General features: G+C 54.1%; 2 protein-coding genes across 2 annotated transcripts; both read left to right on the top strand.

Annotated features, from left to right (window-relative positions):
• Positions 1-9594: 9594 nt before the first annotated feature.
• J4E92_010359 (uncharacterized protein) lies at positions 9595-10269 on the top strand (the record flags this gene model as incomplete). Its single annotated transcript, XM_051501697.1, has 1 exon — positions 9595-10269. The coding sequence occupies one exon, from the start codon at positions 9595-9597 to the stop codon at positions 10267-10269; it is 675 nt and encodes a 224-aa protein (XP_051348046.1).
• Positions 10270-23829: 13560 nt separating this feature from the next.
• On the top strand, positions 23830-25128 carry J4E92_010358 (uncharacterized protein; the record flags this gene model as incomplete). The annotated part of the gene is made up of 1 exon (XM_051501696.1): positions 23830-25128. One exon carries the CDS (start codon positions 23830-23832, stop codon positions 25126-25128), a length of 1299 nt encoding a protein of 432 aa, XP_051348045.1.
• Positions 25129-26961: the final 1833 nt, after the last annotated feature.

The following is a 26961-nucleotide window of genomic DNA, read 5'->3' as shown; positions in this document are numbered from 1 at the left end:
TCGCGGTCCTAAGGGTGATGGTGAGCTTGCTGGTGGCCACATTCGCTGGATGCTCCTCGCTCGACTGCACTCACGACCTCACTGTTCACGTGTTCCTCGTCGCTCAAGATCTGGTAGCTTGGTGTCGCTACAGGTTGGCGCGTGTCTGGACCTTTCGAAGACGCGTGCGACGTGAGAGGCCCTTCTAGATGAATGGGGCTATATCGGTGGAACGGGGGAGTGGGCCCAGTAATGTTGGCGGAATCGCGACGCTGCGATTGTCAGCAAGTACCTTACGTTGTGATGGGTCATGAACGACTGGAAACAGTCATTTACCTTTGTTATCTCGCCGTCGTTGAGTGGTCTGTTGTCTTGAGGACGCCAGATTGCCATATTTGGTGAGCAGCGCATCATGTTGTCGCTAGTGAAAGGTCTAAAGGTCGAACGAGATCAAGCAGACGGTCGCTTCGTTGCAAAGTCTGGTCGTTGCTTTCGTTTATCGTGGTGAGCGAGGAGATGCGTTTGCAATGACGTAGTGCTGTGAGCCTAAGCCCAGGAGCTACATGATAAGGGCGGTGGTAAACGAAACGCTCTCCGAGTGTGGTGCTGCTGCGATGCTTGCAATGTCTTTCGTTCAGTCTACTTCTTAACTTGCCATCAGAACTGCTCTACGGGCATTCCATATCACTTCCTGCTCAATTCCGCCTGTATTCATTACGCTAATGTCATCGCTGCTGTCTTCCACAGCGGTATCCAAGGATGCGATGGTGTTGACGTGATGGTGATGACAGGATATCATCAGATTACTATCCGTCTCATGCCAAGGACTAAAGTGCGATCCAGTAATGGGCCGGCATCTACTGATTGCGTGGACGGGATCCTATGGCCTGGAAGATGCCCGTGGTTGGATTGATTGTGGAATGATGCACTCTCGATGGGAGGACGAGGCTGAGTTGCCTGGGAGGCTTCTTCCATCGTACCCAGCTTCAAAGGTGGAATCTGAAGAAGCCACTTGTCGCATCCGGTAAGGCTTCGTCTTTTTCTACTCTACACTTTCGATCTGTAAGTCCGTAGCGAGAACCCGTCCTGGCATCCGTTTCGAAGCGTTGACTTCGTTTTGCGATGTCCCTCAGTATAGTAGACTGGCGGTCGGTAGTCAGGTTCTCCATGGATTTGTGCACTAGAGAAGATGCCGCTGCCGTACAAGCAGACCGAAATCATCGGAACATATCATAGATCAAGTGAGCAGTGGACACGACGAGCTCCAGTATGCGTAGAATCAAATGTGACGGTGTTACCGCGATGGTGTTCTCGTCATGGTTGCTTCGGGGGCCTAGCTTGCCACGCGCTTGCTGAATGAGCCAATCGGAGAAAGGGGAGGTGTCGCGAAGAACACCGAACCGCTGCAACTCTCCCACATCCTCCCCTACTAGTTCCCGCAATGAACAGTGCCCTGGTCACTTCCCCACCGCAAGATACCGCAGCTTTAAGACATGTGATGATAGCCATGGTTTTGCCCGGGTATACTTTGTCGTCGTCTGGCTGGCTGGACAACACCACCAAAGGTCACCTTTTGCCGCCCAGGATTGGGATGTCGCATGTTCCACTTTCAACTTCAAGCACTCCCGACTACATCGACTGACTCGCCATTTCTGTGCATCTTGGTAGCGCATTGTCGCATTGTCTCGCGTGAGTGTTAGACTACTTGCAGCGAGATTCTTTCCAGGTAAATCGACGATGATGCAGAAGTTGACGCAAGGCTTCACACGCAGGAACCGCTGTGCTGGTAAATAAGTATGCCGTAACGCGCAAAAGTGCAAGGAGCGCCACCAACGTCGCAGAGAAGTCTTTGTTGGAGGGAGCTTGATTGCGCACTGTCAGTATGCTATGTAAGGTTACAACTCTTCATATCGGTATGCCAGGCTCAGCAGCGCGTGGCTATGGAACTTCTAATGTCGCAGTCTGATCACTGTCCATTACGCAAGCTGGACCTCCACGACCCCGGGGAATCTGCATGCTGCGTTATCACATCAATTAGTGAAGTAAAGAAGCATGTGTTGGAATGGGTTTTGGCCCGGGTAGAGTCGATCGCGGTGCCTGACATGTAGAGTCTGAATGCTCGTTCCTCAACTGGGAAGTGACGCGTAGTTCAAGTGCGATGTCCATGACCAGTGCGCGAGGAACTGGGCGTCATTCCGAACAGAAGCAGTATACTCTGGCTTGCTTGTCGACCCTTCCTTGACGGTGGGGAGGGGTTATGGGAGAATCGAGGTTTCCAGGGCTGGAGACGAGGACTTACCTAGGTAGGCGAACCCGCGATAACGTCACGTGCTAGGCTAGCTTATCGACACCTGCAATCTTGCAGGCCTCCAGCTTGTCGGGGACCACCTGCACTCCACGCGACACCCATTGCCACCACCTAGGCTGACGACACGACTCCACAGCGGCTGCAAAGCGCGAGATACGCCACGATCACATCTGGCGCAGACCCTCGCTGCGATGCGAAGTCACCCTCGCATACGCCGACGTCAACACTACCACTCCCTCAGACCCCTTGCCGCCGCCGAGGTCTGGCGCCCACTTCGCACGCCGTTGAGGACCTGAAGACTTCGGCATTCATCTCAAGAACCATGCGCAACGTCATCGCTATATGCCGCTCACCATGGGAGGAGGCATTGGTTGAGAGGACCCCCGCGGGCTGCCCTTGACCGGACCTGCCCTCAGCAACCCTATGCAGTCTGCAACGGCTACGTCTTGACCACCCACGGAACATCAGTCGGATCGAACGCTCGGTGCATGTATGTATGGAACCAGCATGTGCCGAGTTTCCGGGCGTTTGTACGAAGCCAATGTCAGCCATGCGATTGAGCTCCTTGCACCACATGGCCAACATCGACGACAAAGATATGGAGACTTGATACAAGGAGAGACTCGGCGATGGGATAACATCACGGAGCTGCTGTACCATGCGCAACGACACGTCGTCCAATTCCTCCAGTCCGCCGCATCACCGAATCATCGCGCCTCACCCGTCGCCTCGACTGATGGCACACGGCCAGCATACGCACACGAAGATAACCAATTGACTCGCTGCTATGGGTAGAGGCCGTATATCCGGAATGAGTACGCAATGAGTTCAGCGCTGCTTGCCACCTTCCACCTGGAACAGGTCCCCTCCCAAGAGCTGATGCTTCTTGTGGCGGTCACGCCCTTCTTTGCCCCGTTCCCGGGCCGGAGCTGTTCACGAGCAACAACGTCGACAATCCCAGAACCGGTGGGCTTCAACATCGGAGAGCGTACTTTGCACGAGCGCGGATGCAGCTCCACCGGATCGTCCCTCCGTCCCATTCGCCCCGGCTGTCTGCGAGACGGTCAGTACACCGGCCTGCAACGCCACTTCTACCGACATATATGTCCAGCGGCCGGTAGTCAGGGCAAAGTGATAGTTGCACAACGGGGAGACGCCGTGGCAGGTCGAGAGGAGTTCAGCATACGGATAACCACTCGATCTGGCGCCCGACGTGTTCGAAGAATTCCTGATCGTGACGCCGCCCGGGAGCTGCACGAGCGATTGGCCACATCACACTAGAGCCGTTGCCCTCTACGGTCTTCCCCTTGCGATGAGAAGAAACGCGATGCGCTGAGAGAGGCGCGAGAATGGCCGGTAGGTCTCTTCCTTCCCCTGCGGAGCAAACCCTTGCTAACAGTTCGCAGTGCTTCGCAACACACTATACTTCAGTTTCCTCATGCTCCCTGTACAAGTCCGATCTCGTTGGTGCAACGCCGTCGCAACATTCACGCTTACGCATACGATCGGAGGACGGCTGGGTGGAAGAAGACACCAGGCCTGGGGTACACAAGAGCGGTCACAAGGAGAGGATGGCACCGGAGGAAGAGTGCTTGCAATTCCGATGTACTGCCCTGAGCTGATGGCGGCGTCTGGGCGGTCGGACAGCTTACCATCTCATGAACGAAGTCCAGCAGCTTCCCGCGTGCGACGAGCGTCCCGCCTCTTCAACGGACGGCCCAGGGTTTGAAGGCCCCTTTCAGTTTGCGGCATGCGACGCCCTTGTCTCGCGACGTCACGGAGATGCTCACCCATCGAGAGCGTTTAGAGCAATGACTGGCTTACAAGGCGCCTGGGGGGAGTTTCTGGGTCGACCATCTTCTCGATGCTGGACTCGATGGAGTGGGCAGCAGCTGAACAGGGTTAGGGCATGGGCCAAAGCCGTCGGTCGGTCTACGTTGTGCTCAAATCAGTCGCGCATGAAGCAGCATAGATGAATCATTACAGTCAGCTATGCGCACACCTTCTTTTTATGTGTCGGTAGAGTCGAACTGCCGCCTCCGCGTCGCAAAGTCGTCAGGATCTCACGAGTATCAGCTCGGCGCCAAGGGGCAGGACAACATCTGACTTACCTGCTTTGTCGGCGTTCTCACTCGACCGTGCCAAATACCCAACTGACTTTCTTCGCCAGGGTGATGCGAGAGCTCCTGGCTGTGGTCAGCCAAGGGAAACAAAGAGAGCTGAAACGGGGTGATAACGAAAACGACCATCATGCGCACAGGAAGGGCATACTTCGAACAAAGAGATCCGTCTCTATCGATTCGATCCGCCTTCATGCCCAACAACCATCGTATGAACCGGACGCATGTCTCTGGAAGGGCCAACGCATACGATGTGACATGACGCCACGTCAATTCCATACTTAGACTATACATCAACGCCAAGTTCACGGGCTCGCGATACCTAACATGCCATCCTGTCGCGCAACCACGGCAAAAGGCCACCGCTGTCGCCTACCAGCTAGCCGCGCGAAAGTCGGGGGGAATTCTGAACTGCTGAATCGTTGCAGGCACCACATGGAGCAATTGAACGACTTCTCAGGTTCGCCTGTGGAGGGCAAGGAAAGTCAGGCTACAACCAACGAGACTGAACCAGATCGCCCCATTCTCCATTCTCCAAGCCAAACTGCCAGTACTCAAACATCTACCAATGTACGAAGCGTTCGACCGACTCCACCATCGACTTCCCGACGAAGGGCGGCCGCGGCTCCACCAAGCGCAAAGGCATCTTCTTCTAATCCATCACCTCCCACGACGCAAGGAAGACCAGAAGCTCCACACAAGCCGCCACCCATTCCATTGCCCAATAAAGTCGATCTTATACCCAGTACCTTCGGACTTGGCTCATCTAGCCCACTACCAGCCAGCATCCGCCCCGGCCCATCTCCATCTGTCACCGATGCCCTGCCAGCTCGACGCAAACCAGCGCAGTACTTTGCGACTCCGTCTCAAGATGAATCTATAGCCACAATATCGTCATCATCTTCTGACATAGTCATCTACTTGGACTACCAGCCAGCCACACAAACTTATCAGCGCACTATCGCCCTGCGCTCCATTGAAAGCAACCTTGAACATTCATCCAATACCGATCGTAGACGACGCCATGGTTCTGCTCCACCTGATGTCTCAAGGGGCTTTTGTCGCAAAAGGATCGATCCGCCGCTCCCTAGGTACATGACGCCCGTTAAGAAGCGACATTCGAAGGGGATGAGCTGGTGGCAGGGTGTTCGTACAGTAATGTAGAGTATGTCAAACCGCTGGAGTCGGGGTATGAGGCCCGCGTTAACACGATTTGAACGCGGGTCTGAGACATGGGGAAAGTTTGCTCGGGAGAGCGAAGTTTGTTGCATGGTAGTCATGATGATGTTGGGAGAAGGTAGAATTAGAGCTTGTATTGAAACATCCTTTCTCGTTTGCGGAATGTTCTGATATAACTTCTCCTGATGTGGTGAGGTTTGACATGCGCCTCCATACACTGCCTTTTACTATTACGTCAATAGTAGATTAACGTCTCTTGAATAGTAAAGACTTAGTCACTACTAGCGGAAATCCCCTTGAAGCGATGAACATCACAACATGCAGCATTTATGGCTTGAATTAAATACTGTCTTAGCCTTCTCTGCCGCGCGCTGGTTAACAAGTGCGGCATGAAGTTGCAGGAGTTAAGAGTCGACATTGAAGACTGCAGCTGCGTGGAGCGGCTTCTGAAGAACATCTGTAGATGAATTACGCTTAGCAAGATTGACTTAGTCTGTTTCTGCCCGGACATAATCGCTATGGGTCTCACGGTACTTTGTATAGACCTGGTGATTGCGGGCAAGAGCGCGACGGCATAGCACATCATGGAAAAACTAACCGCACTACTTCCCAATATCCATATGTTCTTGGAGGACACCTTTAGATTTGCTGTGTTACAACAACGGTGCAAGGTGGTGTGTACCGATAGTCACTACTTCGGCTTGACATGGTATCCCACGAAGCGGTGGATTTGGGATCGACCATCTGGACAGTGGACCACTAGCCTTGTAGACCGCAAATGAGATTTCTCGTCAATACAGCAGCGCGCTCGAGATGGCCAACCTGATCCGACTGGTGTGGTGGTATCGCTCCGCCACTGAAGGCGCTGGGATGTGAGTAGGACGTCTTGGTGCCTCGGTCGAGAAACGCGAGAACACGAGCGCGACACCTGATCACGCGAGCGACTTGGCCGTTTCGAGACTCGCGCGATGACCCTGCATATTGGAGGACTTTGACTTTCCAAGTCCAAAATAATGTGCCATACCAACCACCACCAGCGCAAGTTCAGCACCCCGGAAGCAACATCGCGTCTTTGCATCCCAGAGAAGGCGACGTAACTCCACGAGTCGACGAAGCGCGGACGTTCCAACGGCGTCATGAAGGGGCTGTGGCGATAGGACTTGGCAGCGCCCCGTAAGAACCCAGAGGCACCTCATTGCCGCTCACGTTGCCGCGCGCGCACAACCTACAATCGGAGAGCGTTCAGATCCCCTGGAGTAGCGATATCATGAATCCGCCTCTTATCTGTCGACGATGGAAAGAATGAGCCTGGGGCGGTGATACCGCGGGGATATTGTTGGGGTTTTCACTGCGCCCGATTCACGAGCTTGCGCTACCAATGGTCCTCAACGCTCAGTTTCTGAATTACCCGGGCAAAACGCTGCTCACCAGCGAGCAAGCCACACGAGCAATGGACTCATTACGCAAAACTCATATGCGGGTAGTTGCGCAGCGCGTATGAGATGCGTTTGTGGTGGTCGAAAGCCGATTGGTCAGGCATCAGATCATCATGGGCTTCAGGCTCAAGAAGCTGGGAGCCTCGGCGCGATGTCTTGCATTTGTCTCGCAGCGACGCGAACATGAAGCCACTGAAGTCTCCGGATGCTTCCCCCTGTCAACGCATGCTCTTCCCTCGCACCGCCATGGTCCAAGATCACCTCTCGCAGTCCGCCAACGCACACGAGGACGTCTACGCAGGCCTCAAGTCACTACATTCACCTACCGCCGGGCGGCAGACTAGAGTAGTGCACCTGTTTCGACGGCCTTTCGCTGTGGAGTCGCGTACTCTCTATGACTGCCTACCAGCAGGCGCCGCGTTGCCGAAGCGCCTGTCGCTTGCGCTACTTCCATGTAAAAGCTGCGCCGACGATACTTTTATTTCCACGTCGTTTCGATCGGCTGCCGGCTTTCCTCATGGCTGCCGGCTTTCCTCATGGCTGCCCGCAGCTTGATGTCGCCGGACGCTGCATCTAGCCACCGACAAGGAACGTTCATCCAATTACCTGGCCATTGCAAAGTTGAGAAACCAAGCACCAATGCATGTCCTCCCCAGATAAGTTGCATCGCTTCCTTGCCTTCGAGAGCTAGAACCCAGATCGGAAAAGGATGTAAGCGACGGTGGGTTCGTGGCCGGACGTAGTGCAAACGCGCAACAGCAGGACTGCCATGGCCTCCAATCCTGGCTGATCTCTGCAGTCGAATTGATCCTACGTTGAGTGTTGCAACACTAAGCAAAGTAGTTGGTGAGGTGGTACCAGCCATTGGAGCGAAGATGGCTCTACACATACCGCCATTTGCTTTCGACGACCAGTACAAGCTGGTAAGAGCGCTCAAGAACGGTCTGTAATGGTGCAAGTACACTGCAGGTACATTCTCTCTCTTGTCATAGTGCTGCAATACATCAGCTCGGCTACTTGCTCACCGGTGGTTGAGGCTGGCGCAGGCCTCGAACGTCGAGAACACAACGCATCGTGGAATGTGCGCATCTCCAATATCGAGCTCCAAGGGCGATACAATATCGCCGCGCATGATAGGCCATTAGCAAGGTCATGAAGCCCTGATCGCAGGTTGCCACTCGTTTGGGCCATCTTCCACGATATCAGACTGGACCGAGTGCGACTTCTCCGGCTTGATCAGCGGCTGCATCTCCAATGGATTTATGTTAGTTCAAAAATGCATAGAGAGCGACATGATCCGCTTGGACGTACTCAACACCAACCGAAAGCATCGGCGGATGCGATTGTCGCTAGCTCATCTGATGTCGCATGACGCCAGGTACTGAACGCCGCCCGCCGCAATGTCACGCGTTAAGCGGCTTGGTGCGAGCGGCTGAAGCCTTGGTTACAGCGTAAGCATGAACGTTGTTGAAGGACTATGCGAGCGCGCAAGTGATCGAACGAAAGCTGTTCGCATACCCCAAGTTCGTCTTGCTGCACTCGCGACACCAGCACGATCCAGTAGGAGAAGATGCCATACGTTTGTGATTGGACAATCACTCAATATCGCATCAAGCTCTCCGTTTTGGCCATAATGGTGGTCTTCCCGGACACGCGAACTCACCGGAGCGGCCAGAAATTGTGATGTTGGTGATGGCGTTGCTCTTGCCCCGCTGGACGTTGAGGTCGCGCCCACACCCTGCTCCTGCTGCATCAGATCAGGCCACAGCTTTGAGCCACCCACCTCTTTCCAGCTCAACGGGAATATTACTCGGGCAGAGATGTGTGCAAGGGCAAGCGGGCAGACAGTTATACCAGCTCGCAGTGCATTGCGTGCGAACGGGGTACCTGTGCACAGGTGGCTGCATATGGTCCGAACAATTCTCGAGTCGGTCATCGAACATGTTCAAACATGTCCAGTCAGACTGACGGCGCTAGAAGCGACGCACCCTGTTCGAGCCTCGTGTTCGACCATTGTGGAGTTTCGAATGTCTATTGATGGCCTCTTCGCTCTGGTCAGCGTTGGGGAGCAGGGTTGTCCGCGTAATGGTGTAATGCTCCTGTCTACTGCTATTTGATCTACTCCAGCTTGCTGGGCCGATAACACATGATGGCGGGCTTGCGTCTTGTGGTCTTTCACCCGAACCAGAGTAGGGGTTAAGATGTTGGTAGGTAGTCTTGTGGCGGTAGGCAGTGAGTTGCAGATTCAGTTTGGTCTTCTCTGTTTTGCACTTTTTGCTGCATGACCACAGGCTGCATCTCTCCTGTTTTGCCTTATCCATTGGAGTTTAGTGTGGACGTGCAATTTGAAGATGTCTTCCGTGCCTTCAAAGACAGTTGTGTGGTGGTTGCCTCCTGCCTCCAGGACGCAGCGTTCAGAGTCTGAGGCAGGAGGGCGTCACTTCCTTCCTCAACGAAGCAGATTATGGCGTGACGCATGAGCCCACACGTCACCATATAATGAGCAATTTCCGCGGGACGTACGCATTCTCCAGCACTACACTTCACTTCACCTTCATCACAATTCTTCACGATGGGCAGCTCTCTCTCCACCCCATCACGTCCACCAGTCCCCTCCCACGCCCAGCAAACCCTCTCCACCGCTGCCAAGCGCAAGCCATCATCAAGACCGCCGACCCCGCCATTACGTATGTCATCAGCGCCGCACCCAAGCAGCAGCAGCGTGCCGATGTCTGGGGCTGAGGGTGAGACCGAAGCCGACGTTGAGCGCGCACGACGAGCCTCAACACCACCACAGGAAGAGTCTTCATCTGCATTTGTTGATTGGCCTACGGGCATGGAGCCTTCACTTCTCTCGCCGATCCGGCGCACGTTTGAGGATGAGGATGGGGATGAAGAGCTTCCCCTCCCACCCTCCGATACACCACTACCACCCGATGATGAGGATGAAACCTCATCAGGTCTCTCGTCTCCACCACTCTCAATGTCATCGCCATCACCATCATCACCATCACCCAAGAAGCGCAAGCCGAAGAAGCGCAAGACGGCCGCAGAGAAGGTTGCGCTGTGGAAAGCAAAGCAGGATGCTGCGGATGTCACCAAAGCGACGCGCAGCAACGTCGACAGGGGTTTAGCCACGCTGGACTTGAGGAAGTGGGTTGGTCATGATGGCGCTGCTGAGACTCGGGTGAAGAGGGTGGGCGAAGATCTGGCGAAGGGTGTTGGAAAGCGACGCCGTCGCCGTTGAGCCAGAAGAACATGAATGAACGACACTTCCTCCTGACATATTGACACCTCACGCATGTTGATGTTATTATTAGTTCCTGCCAACTGCTTCTCGGGCTGAGTCGTATCTTACATCACTTCCTCGTCCTTACCCTGACCGCTCAAGGATGGTACGTGATTGACTGGACGGCTGCGAATCCGATGCGCAAAAACGATCAGTGGACATCACACTCTTCATTGATTACCCTCGTTCTAAGTTGGTCCCCCCCCAGCTCTCGCGCAAGAATATCCCGGCATAGGATATCGAAGCCTTGATCTGCAGCATGGTGTGTGGCGGCGTTATCGACTCTTCGCCCGTAAACTCCTAAGCCTTGCGCTTGATGACACTCAGATCACCTAGTTTGTCTTGGTGCAGTCGATCAAAGTTGATCAGTAAGATATTGTCGGCAGGAACGGAACATTGGCCTCACGATGCGATTACAAAGTTGCGCTGAACGCGATGCTCTGATATATTCTTGAGGAGGTGGCCGAGTCCGCGAAACCATTCGAGCTGTGACCTAAGCATAAAAAAGCCCAATATAAAGAAGGAACAATTTAAGTCGTTAATTTGGAGTTGCGGAAGCGAGCGCGATATCTGCTCCGGCATCTTGTAGAGGCTGCAGACATGTGGCGAAGTCTCTCTCAGCCATCTGGCGTGAAGCCGCGCAAAAGGTTGATGCAACTACAAATGCGACGATGACAAATGAGAGGAACTAATCTGCGCACAGTTTCGTTGTGTGTCGCGTGACATAATCGTCGGAACATTTGTGTATAGACATTTTAATTATCCGATGTCGACATATTTCTCATTTGGTGCGCTTCTCTGGCTCGATCCTGAAATCAAGAATAGCAAGAACAGCGTGCCCTGGATTGATGAAACAGTCTACCCGGGGAGCATGCATTCAAGCTTTGTCGTCAATCCTTGCAGTTACTTAATTACAAGCTTTCAGCCTTTCTCACGCAGCCCTGAAAGTTTGTTCGAATTCGATAACGCATCCTTTTCTAACTAATTCAATGTCTTCACAAATGCTATAGAGCATATGCGAAATACCACAAAGCACCTCATTGTGCTCTTGCGGAGAACCACTGCATTACTGCGAACCCGAAAGCCAAGCTTGACATCCAAGATGAAGTCGATGTAAAGCGCTCATGATATTGCCCTTCACCCGCAACCACGCTCTCCGCATAGCGCCCGAGTACCCATTGAAGTTTTAATTTTCCTGGTAACGTGCAAGAACTTTGCAGGAGATATACTGGCTCGACGCGGAGTACATGACACGTCTGCGATGGGGACTTGACGCGCTCGCAAAGACGATGGTGTGATGCCGCGCCCTGGACACAGAGACCGAGGCATATTCAGACTGATGTGGATTGTTCGAGGACGAGATGCGAGGATGGAGAGCAGGCCTGATAGCATGCTCTTCAGTCAGACTTGGTGCCAGCAGGAAGAAAGACGTTGATGTGGCACAGCAGCGTGGCTATAAACGCTCGCAAATGACAGGGTCAAAGCTTTGGACGCAATGGACGAAAGCAGAGCGGGCGTCGGAAAGGAATATGACACGCAGCAGTGGTTCCGAATTAGTCTACGCTACGGGGCGTATATCCAGTCTGCCAGACGCGCGCATACTCTACATCCACCATAGCTGCAGCACAACCACCCGCCACTACCCCCGCAGAACATGTCATCCCCCTACAGCAGCAGCGGAAGCAAGGACTTCTTCCAACCCCCTCCCTGGTGGTGCGGTCGAACGAAGTCCAGCCTCAAATGCCGCACAAGTGCCACTTGCGTTCAAAAGGCTGACCTGCCATGCTTGCATCGTGACGAGACTGTCGTCTCTCGCTATCCGGATCACGTACGAATGTCCATTCCAGCCCAACAGTCATATCCCTCATCCTTGTACGTCTAGTGTCGACCAGCTAGGTGAGGTGTTCGTCGTGGCTCGGGCGAGGGAGGCTCAGGAAAGAGGCTTAGTGTCGCAATCGTATGCGAGATCGAGCGTACAAGAACGGTGGTCTGTCGGTGCTATGGGGTTATGTAAAAGGCGGTCGCATACGTATCGTGCTATCGTGCTGCCGGATGTCAATATTGTAGTCGCTACGGCGCAACCGATCTTGTCGCAACAAGCAAACTGAGATGTGTTCCTGATAGTATGGGCCAAATGAGCTAGCCTCTAGCTGTCTGGCTCCGGTTCAGTCCTCATCAGGCCATGCACCGGGAGCCGTGTGTACCTTGTCCTCGTCGTCTGTGGTTGCGTATGGCTGGACTGCGCTGGACCGGTGGCAGCTGCAGGCAATTGGCACACCGAGGGGCAGTCGCCTCGTATGCCCTCACATCATCTCCGCGTGCTGTGTGTTGTTGACGGCGACTCTGAGCATCGGTTGCGATCGAGATTAAAAGGCAATTGCTCTCCGGTCGATGAAGTCATGGTTGGAGAGCGAGTAGTCGCAGGCTTGTCATTGCGTAGTCGTTCTGGTCGCTGGGTCGCTGGGCCACCGGCAAATGTGTCGAAACCTACAATGGGGTCAGCCGGGGTCTCAGCATGAAGCACCGCCCAAATCTCTCTGGCGCTGCCGCCTCGCCGGAGATTGCGAAAGCCAAGATACCGCCTTCTACCGTCGAAGAGTCGCCACCTGCTGGGGCAGTCGCCCACTTGGTGATCGCCTTCCTGAGTTCTGGAGTTTGATATTGTAGCGGGTGGATGGACGGGGATGTTGGCCTGGCCACCCGGGCTATCCGATGGACCGGTGCGCATTGCAGCGATCGCGACGCGGGAGACAGGGAGTAGTTCCACTTTTTTGACCGCACTCAATGCCTGGGTTCTTCCTGCTCAGGTGTCTACACCGACACGAGCAGCCATGGCGCGCACATGTAATCCGTCATGGGCCAACATCTCGAAGATGCTCACCTCCTCGGTCCGACCGCCGATGACCCCCATGTGTTTGTCGCGTGGGACGCCAAATCGCCCCGAATGATTTCGTCGCATCGTTTATGGGTACTACCCGCTTCTCGTGGAGGAACTACCGTTTTTGTATGGTGGCGGTAGTGGTCGCAGACGTGGTTGACGGGCCTGCCATCCAGACTCCATGGCAGAGTGACACAGGTTCCATCTGGAAGACGTCACATGGCGTAGCGGCTGCAGCGCATCTATCCTGCGTTACGACGAGCAGGTGGGGCAGGTCGTTTTGAGGTGGTAGGAGAGTGCGTGCGGAGGAGAAGCGTCGCGATCGTGGGTGTTGTTGGTGGAGAGCCGCATTTTGAGGCGAGCATGTAGATTTGTTGCGCATATCTGCAACTGTTAGAGATAATCCTGAGGGAGTTGAAAGTAGTGTTGTAGAAGTGACTGACCGCTGATCGAGACTGCTGTGGACATCCTCGCGACCAAAGTCACTCAGCAAAGGGATCAGCGGTGCGCGAAGACCATGGGCCTCGGGTGTCGCGCTGACCACCTCGATCGTTACTGGACGTGTTGCGGATGAACTTGGTGTGTAGAAATGGTGGGATTGGGTTGTTGCGAGCGATGCGATGCGACGCGAATGACTGCCTGGGCTAGCGGTGCTCCCAGCTATCCTCATGACGGGTAAATCTGGGCATAGTCGTGGCCCTGAGCCTGATCTTCTTGGCTGCGCCGTGAGAGACACTGCGAAATGCGCGAATGTAGCAGCCGAGCATGTTGCTGCCACAATGAGATGGATAAGGCACGGTGTATAAGGAATGGCGACGGTGGGGTAGTTGAGGTGCGTCCGCGTAACTCGGGCACTAGGGCTTGCCGCCAAGGCGCACGTAACTTAGTGCTGCGGACTTTCCCAGTTGCTGATTGGTTGCCGCCGCACTCCCGAGCCGAGTCCTCTTCGCCCATCTTGGCAACATCATCCTTCATCATCGACACCTCGCGCACCGGTTCCATTAATTGCATCAAGAGCAGATCAGGATCTCTTGATACGTTCGCATGTTCTTCAAAGTTGAACTCACACTACGCACCTACGCTTTCATATGAGCAGTCGCAGCGAAAATCTGGTCCGAAAGGGGGTCTTGCATCCCTCTACCCTGAGTTGCCCATTGCTTTCCTTACCAGACTAGAAGTCGCAGAACGCCTTGCGTCATCTCGCTACTACCAGCAAAGATGCCCTGTATACGACGTTGTAATCACAGAAATCGGGTCAAGATTGCCTCTTTATACTCACGCTTCTCAATTAAAAGATGGGCAAGCATATGCTTGACTGGGACTGAAAGTGAAGCTGCGACGTCAACTGATCGCTGAGCACTATTCGCAATTTGTGTCATGGATGTGAGCAGCGAAGAGTCCTTTTTCGATTGGTCGACGAGAGCAGAACTACCCGACAAGAACGTAACAGACGCTCAACTTCTTGGTCATGTCGACGTGTTGTAATGCGCCGCTCGAGATACCAGATTGACCCCGGCTGGCCTGGGTGACTGGACAACATGGGTATCGTAGATGTTCCCCATCTCGATACCGAAGTTCCTGCTCTTCTCACCAAGCTTTCAATATTGCAGATATAGTCAACATCCCAGCGCTACTTCCACCATCATAGGTCAGTAAGTGCAATGAGGGTCGCCGTCTTGAAAGTATTGCGGGAATCAGAGTGGGTTTTCACATGCACACCCAAGTACAATACGCCGCAAAGAGCTACCGAATGGCGCTTCAATGGGTACAATTGCAGCATGCCTTATTCACCATACTGCATCGCTATAGCAGCAAGGTTGCAGCTCACCAAAATGGATCTTTCGCTGATACACGTCCTCATATCGGGTTCCCCTCAAAGAAACACTCGGATACGCCGCTACTATCCCGAACAACTCACCAGCGACTGATAGCAACACGACACCCGCTGTATGGGCTTTAGCGGATCACCGTAGCGCAAGACGTGTTTCTAACAGCAGAAGAACAGCGTCGGTCACACTACGTATTACAGGCAGCCAGCTGGACAAGGTTGATGCTGCGGGCCAGATGCCTCTTGTTATACTTCGGTAAGCTACTAGCATTGCTGACAAGCCACAGCCCACGCTGGGCCACCGATGGTGACTTGTTGTGGGCTGTCAACGTGGCCCCAAACGCAAGCCCGAGTATCCTTTAATGCTTGAGAAGATCAAAGATCAAGCTGTGTAATCTTCATTCACTCCACAGAATATCTCTACCGCATGATTCGCCCACAGTCCTCACTGGAGAGGATCTTCTTGTAGAAAGATCCAACACTGGCCCGGAGTCGTGGGTCGTCATTTCGCCATCCGTTTCGAGCCATGCGACACCAACACCCTCGTCGAACTCGTACGCGCCGGATTTATTACATGTCTTCATGCTTCAGACCGCGACACTATCTGTGCCATCCAATCTGTCCTGTTCTTTCTTGAATAGTGCTGGACGCGCCGTCCGTCTATTAGGACGATGTTGTTGTAAGACATCAAATTGAGGCCGGTGACAGCGCGTCGGTAGATGCTTCGGCAAAGTCACAAGCTCTTGATTTGACGATGCTTCTCTTTGTTTCGAGGTAGCCTGATTGCATGAGTACATATGGATTTCGGATGTTGTGAGTCGCTCGTTGCGATGGGTCATCAATCGGCAAAGCCACTCCCATCAGCCGGCCCATCAAACCCAACACTGGCACTCTGATACGACCACTGTGTCCGAGATGTACCGCTCTTTTCTCCGAATTTGGTGTCATGTGAAGATGTCTTTGACCCCGCACTCAAGACCATGATTCCTATTTCCACCTGATGAGTTACTAGAACCAACAGTGATCATAGGGCCATGACGGCCAGCTCGTTCTCACATGCCGACTGCTGTGGATGATCTTTTCTGTTCCGACCTGAAGAATGACCTTACGCAATGAGCTGGGCTAGCAGGTTTTGGGCCAAATATTGAGCTGCCCGAGACGCAGGTCACATGAACGGCCACGGGAGGAATTTTCGCATCACCAATACGAGAGCCTCTCATCGAGCTTTTGATGGACGTAAACAGCTCGCGCTCCGACATTCGCTACCGAGCTGGCTATACATGGGTGGAACGACGACATCGTCACGCCCTGCCTCTGCCCTAACCACAGCGACCAGGAACTACGCGAGGTCGATGAGCTCATCGCGGTACGATAGTATATACCTAAGGAAATTACAGCTTCATTCCTCCGTGACAACGGCGTTGTCAATCTACTTCGGAGTGAAGTATGTGCATCCCAGCCCGCGGCCAAGGAACTTCCGTCCGGTGTCACTAACAGCATGGGTGTGTCGGAGCCTTCAAGTCACTGGCACCATGGAAAGGAAGTATTCTAGATAAGTGAAAGATGCACGCGCAATCTCCACGCGATGGATCATGGACGCAGTACACCAGATGGAATGAACGACACAAGCACGTGCTTGCTCAACGAAGAGCCAGGTGACTTTCACCATCCTGTCGCAGTCCTATGCACTCAATCCATGTTGGTGCGAGGCCATCCGTTATATTGTCGTAGTCTACTACAGTCAATAGTCTCATTGACACGGCGTATAGCATTTCGACGTACGAGCAATGGAACAAGCAGATGATGCGAGCCTCGCTGATTGACCCCAGATACTTCGTCAAGCGCGTCGCTAATGCAATATCCCTCTCATCATCCAAACGGTGCTCTGTATTCGGGCAGGCGCAATGCAGATACAAAACTGATCCACCAACAAAGGGCTCCTCTTGACCGTTCGCGACCCTGGCCCCATACCGCATGCAACGGCGAGTCCATGAAGACTACGCAGATGCTATCAATACTTCAGACAAGTCTAGCAGACGCCTTCATGTTCAAGCAATGCCGCCCGCAGCTGCGCCCAGTCGGAGCTTCGCTTCGGTCTTCTGCAGCCTTTCCGTACGTGTGTTCGGCATGGACGCACATGTGAGCTTCATGTTCATCATTGTTGATTATTTGGATGTCGCAACCACTCGCAAGCGACAATGAGAGAGTCTATTCAGGGTCTCGGGGAGGTGGATGTCACAAATGCGGAGCTTTCTGCCTTTGACATCGGCGTATGACCTTCTTCACATGGATACGATTCGCGTCCGTATCTAGATGCTTTGTATATGTACGCGTACACCAAGCCCACAAAGATGAAGATGATGTGCGACTTCGAAGCGCCCGAGTGGATGGTCAGGCATATGAAGCCTCGCTCACTGCAAGCCCATTTGACGGAGTTGGATTTCAGGCTCACATTGACCGAATCTACTAGGCTCTGCCGCGGAGAGAAACGAAGACACGAGCAATAGACCGTAGACTACTCCTGTATCACGCTCTCCTGAAACCGCCTCCAATTCAATGCTGTCGTTCCACTGGTGGGAAGGTGGAAACGCTCTTGAAGCGATATGGGCAGTTGGCTGGCCGTAGCGGCAATGTCACTGGTAGCCACCGTAGGCTTGGCCAGAGCCAAATGTCCTGGTGCCCAGCGTGGATGTCTAGGCGCTCGGTATTAGAGTGAGTGTATTGTTCAGGTTCATACACTGCGCCGAGTTGCGCATAGGACAGGATAGCGCAGATTTGGGCATTGTGGGCGAGGTGAAGACTGACCGCATTCTGCATACAATGTTCGTTGTCCAAGATCAGCTATTAGCTAGAGCCGTCGTTATGCTGATCCAGTTCGATGCTTATTCATCCAGCTTTATGCGATCTCCTCATTTCAGACCCAGCTCGCCAGAACTGCAGGTTGAGAACTCGTCTGTAAGTGCGTTTCAGTAGCAGGTCGCCTATTACGACTTTGTATCTATGTATCCCGAACAGAAGGGCGTATGAATGCCACGGATCCAGTCAGCAGCTGTGACTGCTTCATGCAAGGAGTCTGAGTTACTGTACATGTCAATCAGAATGTCTTGTATATCGACCGTGGATAAGACTGTCGCTGTCACACTTCCTGGAGGCAAGTGCGCCAGGTGCAATTGCGCGGTCTCGTCTCAGACCACCTTCAGACAGCATCCGCTACGAACAAGCTCGCAACGGGACCGATGATGTTGTAGTCTCCAAAGAATGGACGGGATTATCTACAGGAGTTAATGAGCAGGACTTTCGCAGGCTCGATGCCTTCTCGACGGGCTGCCAAACTTCCATGTCGACTGGCCGTCCCGCTTCGACGCCGCGTCTTCGCTCAATTGCTGTCCAACTTCAGCAAAGGGGGCGCGAGAGTAAAGACCATCCTCCCATTCCTCTAGAAGGGGAAACCGAAGAAGACTCTACACCCGCCAAGCTGAGGGATTTACTTCGGTCAGCACGACGACGAGAATCGGAGAGCGTCCCATTAACCACATTTCAGACCGTTGGCGGTGCCTTCAAACGCGTCTCTCTGATCGCGCTGCTGGATCAAGATGAATACATAAGCAAGTGGGTATCATCAAAAAGGTGTCAAAGTCTGGTATAGCCCTCTACCAGCATCAAAAAGGTCGTAAAATAAGAGCACGCAACATATCCTTCTGCATGTGGACTGATGTCGCACCGGAGGCTTGTGAACTCCTCGAGCAGCGCCCGCAGTCCTGGTTGTTCGTACTAATTCTCTTGCGACGCGGTCCAACTCGTCTCATCCGCCCATTGGATAATGGAAGGGATGAGAAAGAGGTCAGCTTGTCTTTCAGTCCTCATCCAATGCCGGGGTGATAGCTTCGACAGGCAGTGACGACTGCGCATGTCCCGTTGCATAGTCTATTCAGCTTTGTGTAGGCCTTTGGCGTGCCGGCACAGCTGGAACCATGCATCCGCGCCGTGGCGCCGTTGCGTCGTTGCTCCCCAAGCGACGGGCTCCAAAGACCCGTGACGTCATTGCTATATCAACGAACTTCGTGCCTGCCAACGGATGTGTTTCCTTCCCCATTGAGATGTGTTGAATCCCGTGCGGCGAACGGGTGACCTGAGCGAGGCAGACCGTCCTGCAGCTAAGCTCTCCACATTGCATATTGCAGAGCCTGGAGCATGTCGTCAGGTGGCGTGGTAGAGTCGCACGGATCTCTGCTTGGACCGACCCTGCTTCGTCGATCTCAGCTCCCGAGTCCACGCGAGTGCCGGTCCCGTGAACCCCAAGTTCAATGCTGAGGCTAAAGTCGTTTGTGTTTGCGATGTATACAATTCAGTGATCGGAATAGGCGGTTTCGCAGAGGCCTAACAAGCCGAAGAGGAAGGGCTCGTCGACACTAGGCTGTGCTTCTTTCGCCATCCTGTGATCTGGACCCCCTCGTCGACCTCCCGGCTCACTTTCAGGAAACATGCGTACATTTGCGATGACGAGAGCACCATGAATGCAAGCGAAGAAGAATGTGTGAAGAGAATCCGCGTCCTGCAAGACGATGAATTTGTTCGTTGCAGGAACCGGGTCGTCCTCGGTTCGTTCATTTTTTTTTCTCTAGGGTCAACCTCTGCTCGCCGATCTGAAGCTTGGTGACTGTTAAGGCGATCACAGATGTTGATGAGGTAGTCATCTCCCTGCTCAGTTGCGTGCAAGATGGCCCGCGCGCTGCAATCAACGAAGTATCCGCCGTGGAGATAATGTGGCGTCTGGGTGTGGCGTTCGAGTGAGACCGGGTGCCGGCTCCAAGCAGCCGGGCAAGAGCTTTTGGGGCACCTCATAACGCCTTCATCGACAATTTAATCTTCTCGCGCCAGCACGCCGCCCTCTCTGCCAACACCAACAGCAATTCGGGAGCCAGCCCTGGAGGTTAGCGATCGGGGCGCGCAGGTACGAGTTCTCGGCATGGCGCGGACGTTGGAGCGTCCGGCAATGCTGTCGGGGCGGCAGGCGCTGAGCACTGCGCCAGAACCTCCGGCGGCAGCAGCAATCGCCATTGTCCTTCCGTTCCCACACAACATACAGCCATGTCACCGACACCTTGTGTTCCTCGCGACCAACGCTCTATACCTGGAGCAGGACCCTCAGACACTTGAATGGCGATACGACGGTTCGTGATCGCCTGCAGCAACGCTCGAGGCCAGGACCGGCCGCGCAGTAACCAGCTGGCCCTTACAATGAGTGAAGAGTCTCAACACATACCCCTCGACTACCCCCGGCCACGCGTTTCTGCCATCAATTCTCCTTATCGCGACCCCTCCGTGGCACCCTGAAACGACAACAAGCCAGGAGGAGGTTATACTCTCGCCGGGGAAAGCAAGCTCTATCGCCCCAGAACGATGCATTCGCGCCTGGTGGAGCATCGCACCATTACTATCGTCACCAGATATTTGTAAGAATCCCTACAACCCAAGCAATCCTAAAAGGCGTCAAGTCATCCTTAGGCATTACGGCTTCTACAAGATCATGGGCTCTCAGCCCTCGACGAGAATGGTCAACGAGCAAGACCGGTAACGTTAGTACCAAGGACGAGGCCTTGAGGGTTGCACAGAGAGTTATATAACACCTTGGGACGACGGAAGCCTCTTGCTTCGTCTACTGTTCGGCATCACGACTGCAAACAGTGTTTTCAGCCATTCGAAGGGTAGGCAATGCTGATGACCAACTAGAGGACTCTCATGGCGAGGCGGTTACCACCGGTAGGCAAATTTGGGAAACACGACTTGAACGTCTTGAGTGACAAGGGGTGTGGTGTGCTGCTGATGTGATGTGAAATGGAGATGTCTTCGAGGAGTACGACACGCGAGCAGTCTTTTGAATATTCTATGCTAACTGTTTAGACACTTACCAAGCACATCCCTCAGTGCTCATCAGCTTCATCGGCGGCGAACACGACATTTTGATCCCCAGAACCAGTCGCGCATCGTCATCTGTGGGCGGTTCGTGCTGGAGCATATGGTTATGTTGGTGTGAGGAGGACACTCTGCGCAGACGTCGGTGTTTCCTCATGAGTGACGCGTATACCCAGTCTGGAGCAAACCAGCTACTGGCGGCATCGCTGCGCCTACAGAGAGGTGTGGGCTGTCCGCCGAAGCAAGATATGGATGAGCGTTGGAGCTCGCAGTGGCACCACCTCCAAAGAGGACTCGTCGTATGCCGTTCAGCTTGTGAGCTCACGGGGTATAGTCTTGGTGACGAAGATGCTCTCGAGCTTGCTACCGTTCAGAGCTCTTAAGATATCGCCGCTCAAGACGCTGTGGGTGACAATCACGACCGTATCCTCCGCACGCTTGGAGATGAGGATGTAAGCCGCTTTCGCAAGTCCATCACACTCGTAGGCCACGGATCCTTTGAAACTTCTCGTCGTTTATCAATCTTCCTACGGTTTCATGGAGTCGACTGCGCTTTGGGGAGCCTCTCTATCGCAATCCATGCAACAAGTGCGGAACGAGCACGACGACCAAAAGGCCATGTCATAAGCGGACGGACGCGGGCTCTGGTCTCCTCGCCGATGTGACTTGTCACACGTCCGGCTGTACTGTGATGACGAGGATGCAGCAGTGTGGGGAGCGGTGCGACAACGTCCTCGGTGGTGCGACCAGCCCGCTGTCGTTGGTAGTGGTATCCCCCAACCATGATCTCTGATTATTGCAGGTCACAATTCCCCAAGGAGATGCCCCCATTCTCCTCAGGGCTTCCCCCCCGCGCTCGCTTCTGTGGCAGGTCGTCTCGTCCGTATTCCACCGACTGAATTGTGCCATTGCGCTCTCGGTACTCACCCGTGAGTCATCAGGGAGCCCATGATCAGGTTGTTGACGTCACAGACCTTCAGACCTCCACGCCAGCCGCGATGCCATCTTTCCTCGAAAAGTCCTCCCATCGAGGCCATACTCTGTGGGGATCTTGCACGTACCACCTCCGTCACATTCACCTACCCAGCCGATATCTTTCGAACTCGCAAGCCGCGACTGCACAATGGAGGGACGACTTCCCTTCGACTTGGTTTCATGAATAGAATCTCGGGATGAGGGACGCGGTTCAGAAGTTGGATGCGACTTAAAGGCCTACTTCGATGTTGCTCAAGTCGGCTTCCTTCTCCAATGCCGCAAGCGGAAGGTTCATTCGCTCTCGGGCAATGAAAGAGCAAGATCGTGGAAGTTGTCGTCATAGGTGGGAGTTCGAGTATGAGGGTATAAACGTGAGACGGACGACGGGTAAGGGGAGAGTATTGATACAGACTCTGAAAGGAAAGGACCGACAGGATATGAGTCCAACGGGCCCAGAGGAAAGGGCCCAGCTGACGTGGAAATGGCTGATCAGGAGTTCTCGAGACCTTGCTATTGCTAAATCTTCCATCGCCTATATATCCTCAAGCCCGCCACCACTCCCGTCAAGCCGAATGCCGGTATCAACAATTTAGTCGAAGCCCATTATTGTTGAGTAGGATGGGAACAGGTTCTTTCCCTTGGATCAAAACATACCTTCCGACGATGGAGCGCGTGATCGCGCGACCGCGCTATCGGCCTCATGGTCTAAATTCGTCACCCCGAGAGCGAAACATCAGTCGCCCCCGGCCGGAACGATGTTCATTGTGTTCCCTCTTCTTCGGTGACTACTACAACTGGAACGACTGCCACGGCTGCGGACCATTTCCATCCGCCTGCTGTTCACCGACAGCACCCAACGCTCGTTACATCACCCGCTTGTCGTCCTTGCACCGCGACCCTATCCGTGTCCCTCCACCCTCAATTACTCATACCAGGCTCCAGCGAGATCGACTGCAAAGTCTAATCGCTGGGCTGCCATCACTCACCCACCTTGGCGACTGCCACGGACTTATCACAGTCCACGCAGGCACATCGTGACCTCGACGACAACCATGCCCAACCTGATACCGACGATGGCGACTTTGCACCAGAACGACCTAGTTCCTATCAAGCCATAGCACATACTACAGCTCTCGCTCCAGCCCTCCCCGGCACACTCACAGCCCAAAGAGATGTCGGTCCCTATACGTAGCTCGCGCAGTAGATTGCAAAGGTTGGCTGCAGTAGTAAAATTATCCCGCGGCCGGCGAAGATGTCCTCTCGCGTACCTATGAGTCGTGTCCTTCACTGTAAGGTAACGAAAGGCGATATCGATCTATTCGTGCTGAGTCTTGTTGAAAATGCGGTTAGGAAGCGCCACTTTGGAGTCCTCAAAGACTACGCTCCAAACTCGATCAACACGAGGTATCTTAAGCACTGTTTCTATCGCTCCAAGCGCAAAGATCGGTAGATTTCATAGTGGAGATCAACGGTTATAAAGATCCCGTCATTAAGCCATGTGCTTAAGAAGTGGCAGCAGCTTGAAATTGGAATTTGGGTCTCTTGGAGTTCGCGAACTGGCCGCTTGCATTCCTTGCGTGGCGAGGCTACGTTATCTGTGGCCTGCGGAGGCCTAATGCACGCCAAAACAAAAGCCAATACACTTCTAACGCCTACGAATTGACAGAGACAAAGAGCTCGTTCAACGATGAGGGCTTCTTCGGCGCATGGCTGGAGTTATCCTGGGACTCTGCTGTGACGCTATCTCCATTCACTAACCGTCCTGCCTGCCTAGGTAGCTTAACCTTTAGTGGTTGGGTTCACCAATCCCCAGGGTTCGCCGCAACACACTCGGATCCGTCTAGAGAGCGTCAAGTTACCACGCCGTCGATCGCGAATGACGTAGGCGCTGTGAGCCTCCTTCGGGTCTAGCCGGATTGTCAACATGCAAAAGCGCGCGCGCGCCGAAAGCAGCACTGCTCTGTCGGACTGTTACGACAACGTCTGTCTAGCAAAGCGCCGCGCTCCTCTGATACCGCCTCGCCGTCTCCCGCTGTCGCCTGTCAACACTGACTTCGATGCCCCAGGGCTTATTCTGCCGCTCACGAGCGACAATCTCGGCCAACACACGCTCAGCACAGCCAGCACAGCCACACAAGACTCGACGTCTGACTGCTCTTCATATTCGCCGCGCCTCCAATGGGACTCGCGCGTCAAGCTCCAGGCTTTCGGTATCAATGTCGATACAGGACGCGACCTGCCGGAAGATCTGAAGAGTCATGTGAACAACGTACTGAAGAGCAAGAGAGTCGGCCCTCGCTCACCCAACGCCCGCCTCACCAAAGAGCATCGTCTCGCCGTCACGTACGACAATAAGACAACGGCGATACGTATCCTCGAGCCGCTGTTGCTCTTCGCTGGCAAAGATAACTCGAACGTCAGGAATGGAGTGGCTAGGGTTTCCAGCAAGCTCGACTTCAACCTGTCCCAAGACTTCCTGCCCCCTCCGCCTCCCAACACCAACATGGATCCATTGACGACGCCTCAGGCCGATACCTGCATCGGATATATGTCTACTATGCAGGCCATCAGTCTCTCCATGAGGGCCGCCTTTGCATCCGACGAAGAAGCTGCACTCGTCGACTTCACGCTCAACCCTGAACTCCTCTTCCCTTTCCTCAGTTCACAATGGACATCCGCTACTGGCGAAGCGCCGGTAATTGCCCATTTACGGAGCGCACGCGATGGCACTGCGATCGTCCGCTACCTCGAGCAGTTCTACAACATCGCCTACGATCGACCTGCGACAACGCTCGAATGCGCGCACATCTCCTTCACCTGCGATTGCCAGATGCTCAACATTTGGCTGCACTGGCGCGAGCTGGACCATACCGGCGTCGCAACATACTACATGCAGAGCATCTACGACTGCACCTTGCGTCATGAGGCGGCCCTTCTCGAAGCGCGAGAGCTGCTATGGAACCATGTCGACTATGCGCTGGACGGCCGCCTGCGCTCGTTGAAAGAAGCACTTCCTTCTTTCCGCATTCATTTTGCTAAACGCAACTCCAAGAATTTCAGAACCCCCACCTCCTCCAGAGCTTCTGCTCGTTCCAACTTCAGTACCATCAATAACTCCGCCTTGGACTCCGTGTCACCCACGCCCTCATCGCGACCTGACAAGCTCGGTTCGACTAAGCGGCCTATCAAGCGGCCACACATAGACGGAAATGTTGAAGGTTGATGCGAGAAGTTTGCGTCCAGCAGCATGCACAAAGTGCCAATGCTGAAGGCCCATACACGCGTACTCTGGAGAATGCATTCGTCAGTCAGCGAAAGGATAGGGCACAACTGTATTGTTGCGCATCGACGATTACCATTTGGAATGTTTCTTGTATCACAAGCGCATTACATATTGTAGAAGAAGTACGACAACATTACCGCACAATATGGCAACATGCAATCGAGTCTCAGGCGACGCGTCAACTGCATCGCGACCATGACGCGACGATTATGTGCTACCCGACTTACTCAAGGCATTTGCGCTCACACTACTAGTTGCCGCGGTTCCAGCATCATAACACCTCCATATCTTGTGCCGGAATGGAGGCGCGCAGGTGCTCTTGGGACGACGAGACAGCTTTGTGCTCGAAGGTTTCATCCTTTCACTGCTAGGAAGATGATCCGAAGATCATTGGAGGTTCATCACACTCTGGCCTCGTGCGCCTGTGAACGAACTGAATGGAGAGATAAGTCTTATTGCTTGATGTACCTGAGTAATCCAATCTTCACTGCCTGATAATGTTCGCGATTGCCCAAACGGCTGGTTTCGGGACGCTGTCCTCACGATTCGCACCGAGAAGGAAAGTGCCACTACCAAAATCAGCCGAACACGCGAGTCGGACCACCAGCATCCACCCTTCAAGCGCACCAGGGCTATAGTACAAGCGTGCTGAGATATAGCAATTCGCCTGCGTTCAGAGCCCTCCGCCTTATATGGGTGGGATGTTGTAACGGCGGCGCGAACGTATGCCGCAAAGACGTTCTGCGGACGCGGACGCAGTCGCGAAGGTGTTGCCTGGTCACATGCTCTTCCCCAGGTGCGGGATGCGCATGTGTCGGCAGCCCTGCCCTGGGCGCGGCCGCTGCGCACACGTTTCCCCTCTACAGCAACCGGCTTCCTCACTGCGCGTTTCATCACGCTTTCGCACGCGACGTCATTGGCAGCTGGATCATGCGCTCATGATGTTCGAGCGCATTGGCCTCAGGGACCGCCAGCTTCCCTCGTTGCTGCCTTCTCACGCACCAAAGTCCCCGCAGCGTCAGGGCCCAAGCCTCTCACCAATGGCCTTCTCGCGATGAACACTGATCAAGCCTCGACATTGATTGGCATGTCCTCTGCGGCCTCCGATACGTCGACTTGCTAGCACGCGCTTCAAGTCCAAGCTATCATCGCGACCAGCCCCAGTGTGACTCCCGACTCTTCGTCGCACGCGCCCGCTCTTGGGCAGATACACGACAGAGCCTCATGATCCACATGAACCCCAGCGAACGGGAATCCTACGAGGACGCCACGACTTCAGCGACAGAACGTGACGACGATGGACCTCAAGATCGAGGGTGTAGTCCCCAAGTACTACCGCTGCCGCAACGTCGCCCGCCGAACTGTCCTGCCGGAAGAGACAACCGCGAATGGCCATAAAGCCTTCTCCACAACTTCCGCCCCGTCATGCTCGTCAGCAACGTTTTCGAACCCACATCTTCGGCCTGCGCTTCGGAAGCCATAGCCAATACCCATTGTTAAGGCAAGCACGATTGTCGGTCTAGTCTTCAGCAAGAGACCAGACAAACCATCTTTCGTCAACGCGACCGCCGAGACGACCAGCGCGAGGAACGCGACTGCTGCGAGCATAGCGACAACTACAACCGTGGTGACGCTCGGGGCTAAGAAGACGCAATAGGCACAGCAGGCAACGCTTGCAGCAAGAGGCAGCAACCGGCCGGCGACAAGGAACGCGATGCCGACAACAGCTACGAGGCTCGATACTAACTATATTAGAATTCTAATTTCTGCACC

This window comes from Alternaria infectoria (genome assembly GCF_024043175.1).
Source record: "Alternaria infectoria strain BMP 0036 chromosome Unknown scaffold_35, whole genome shotgun sequence".
Classification (NCBI taxonomy): domain Eukaryota; kingdom Fungi; phylum Ascomycota; class Dothideomycetes; order Pleosporales; family Pleosporaceae; genus Alternaria; species Alternaria infectoria.
The sequence above is the reverse complement of the archived record's forward strand: the minus strand, read 5'-3'. Positions and strand labels throughout refer to the sequence as shown.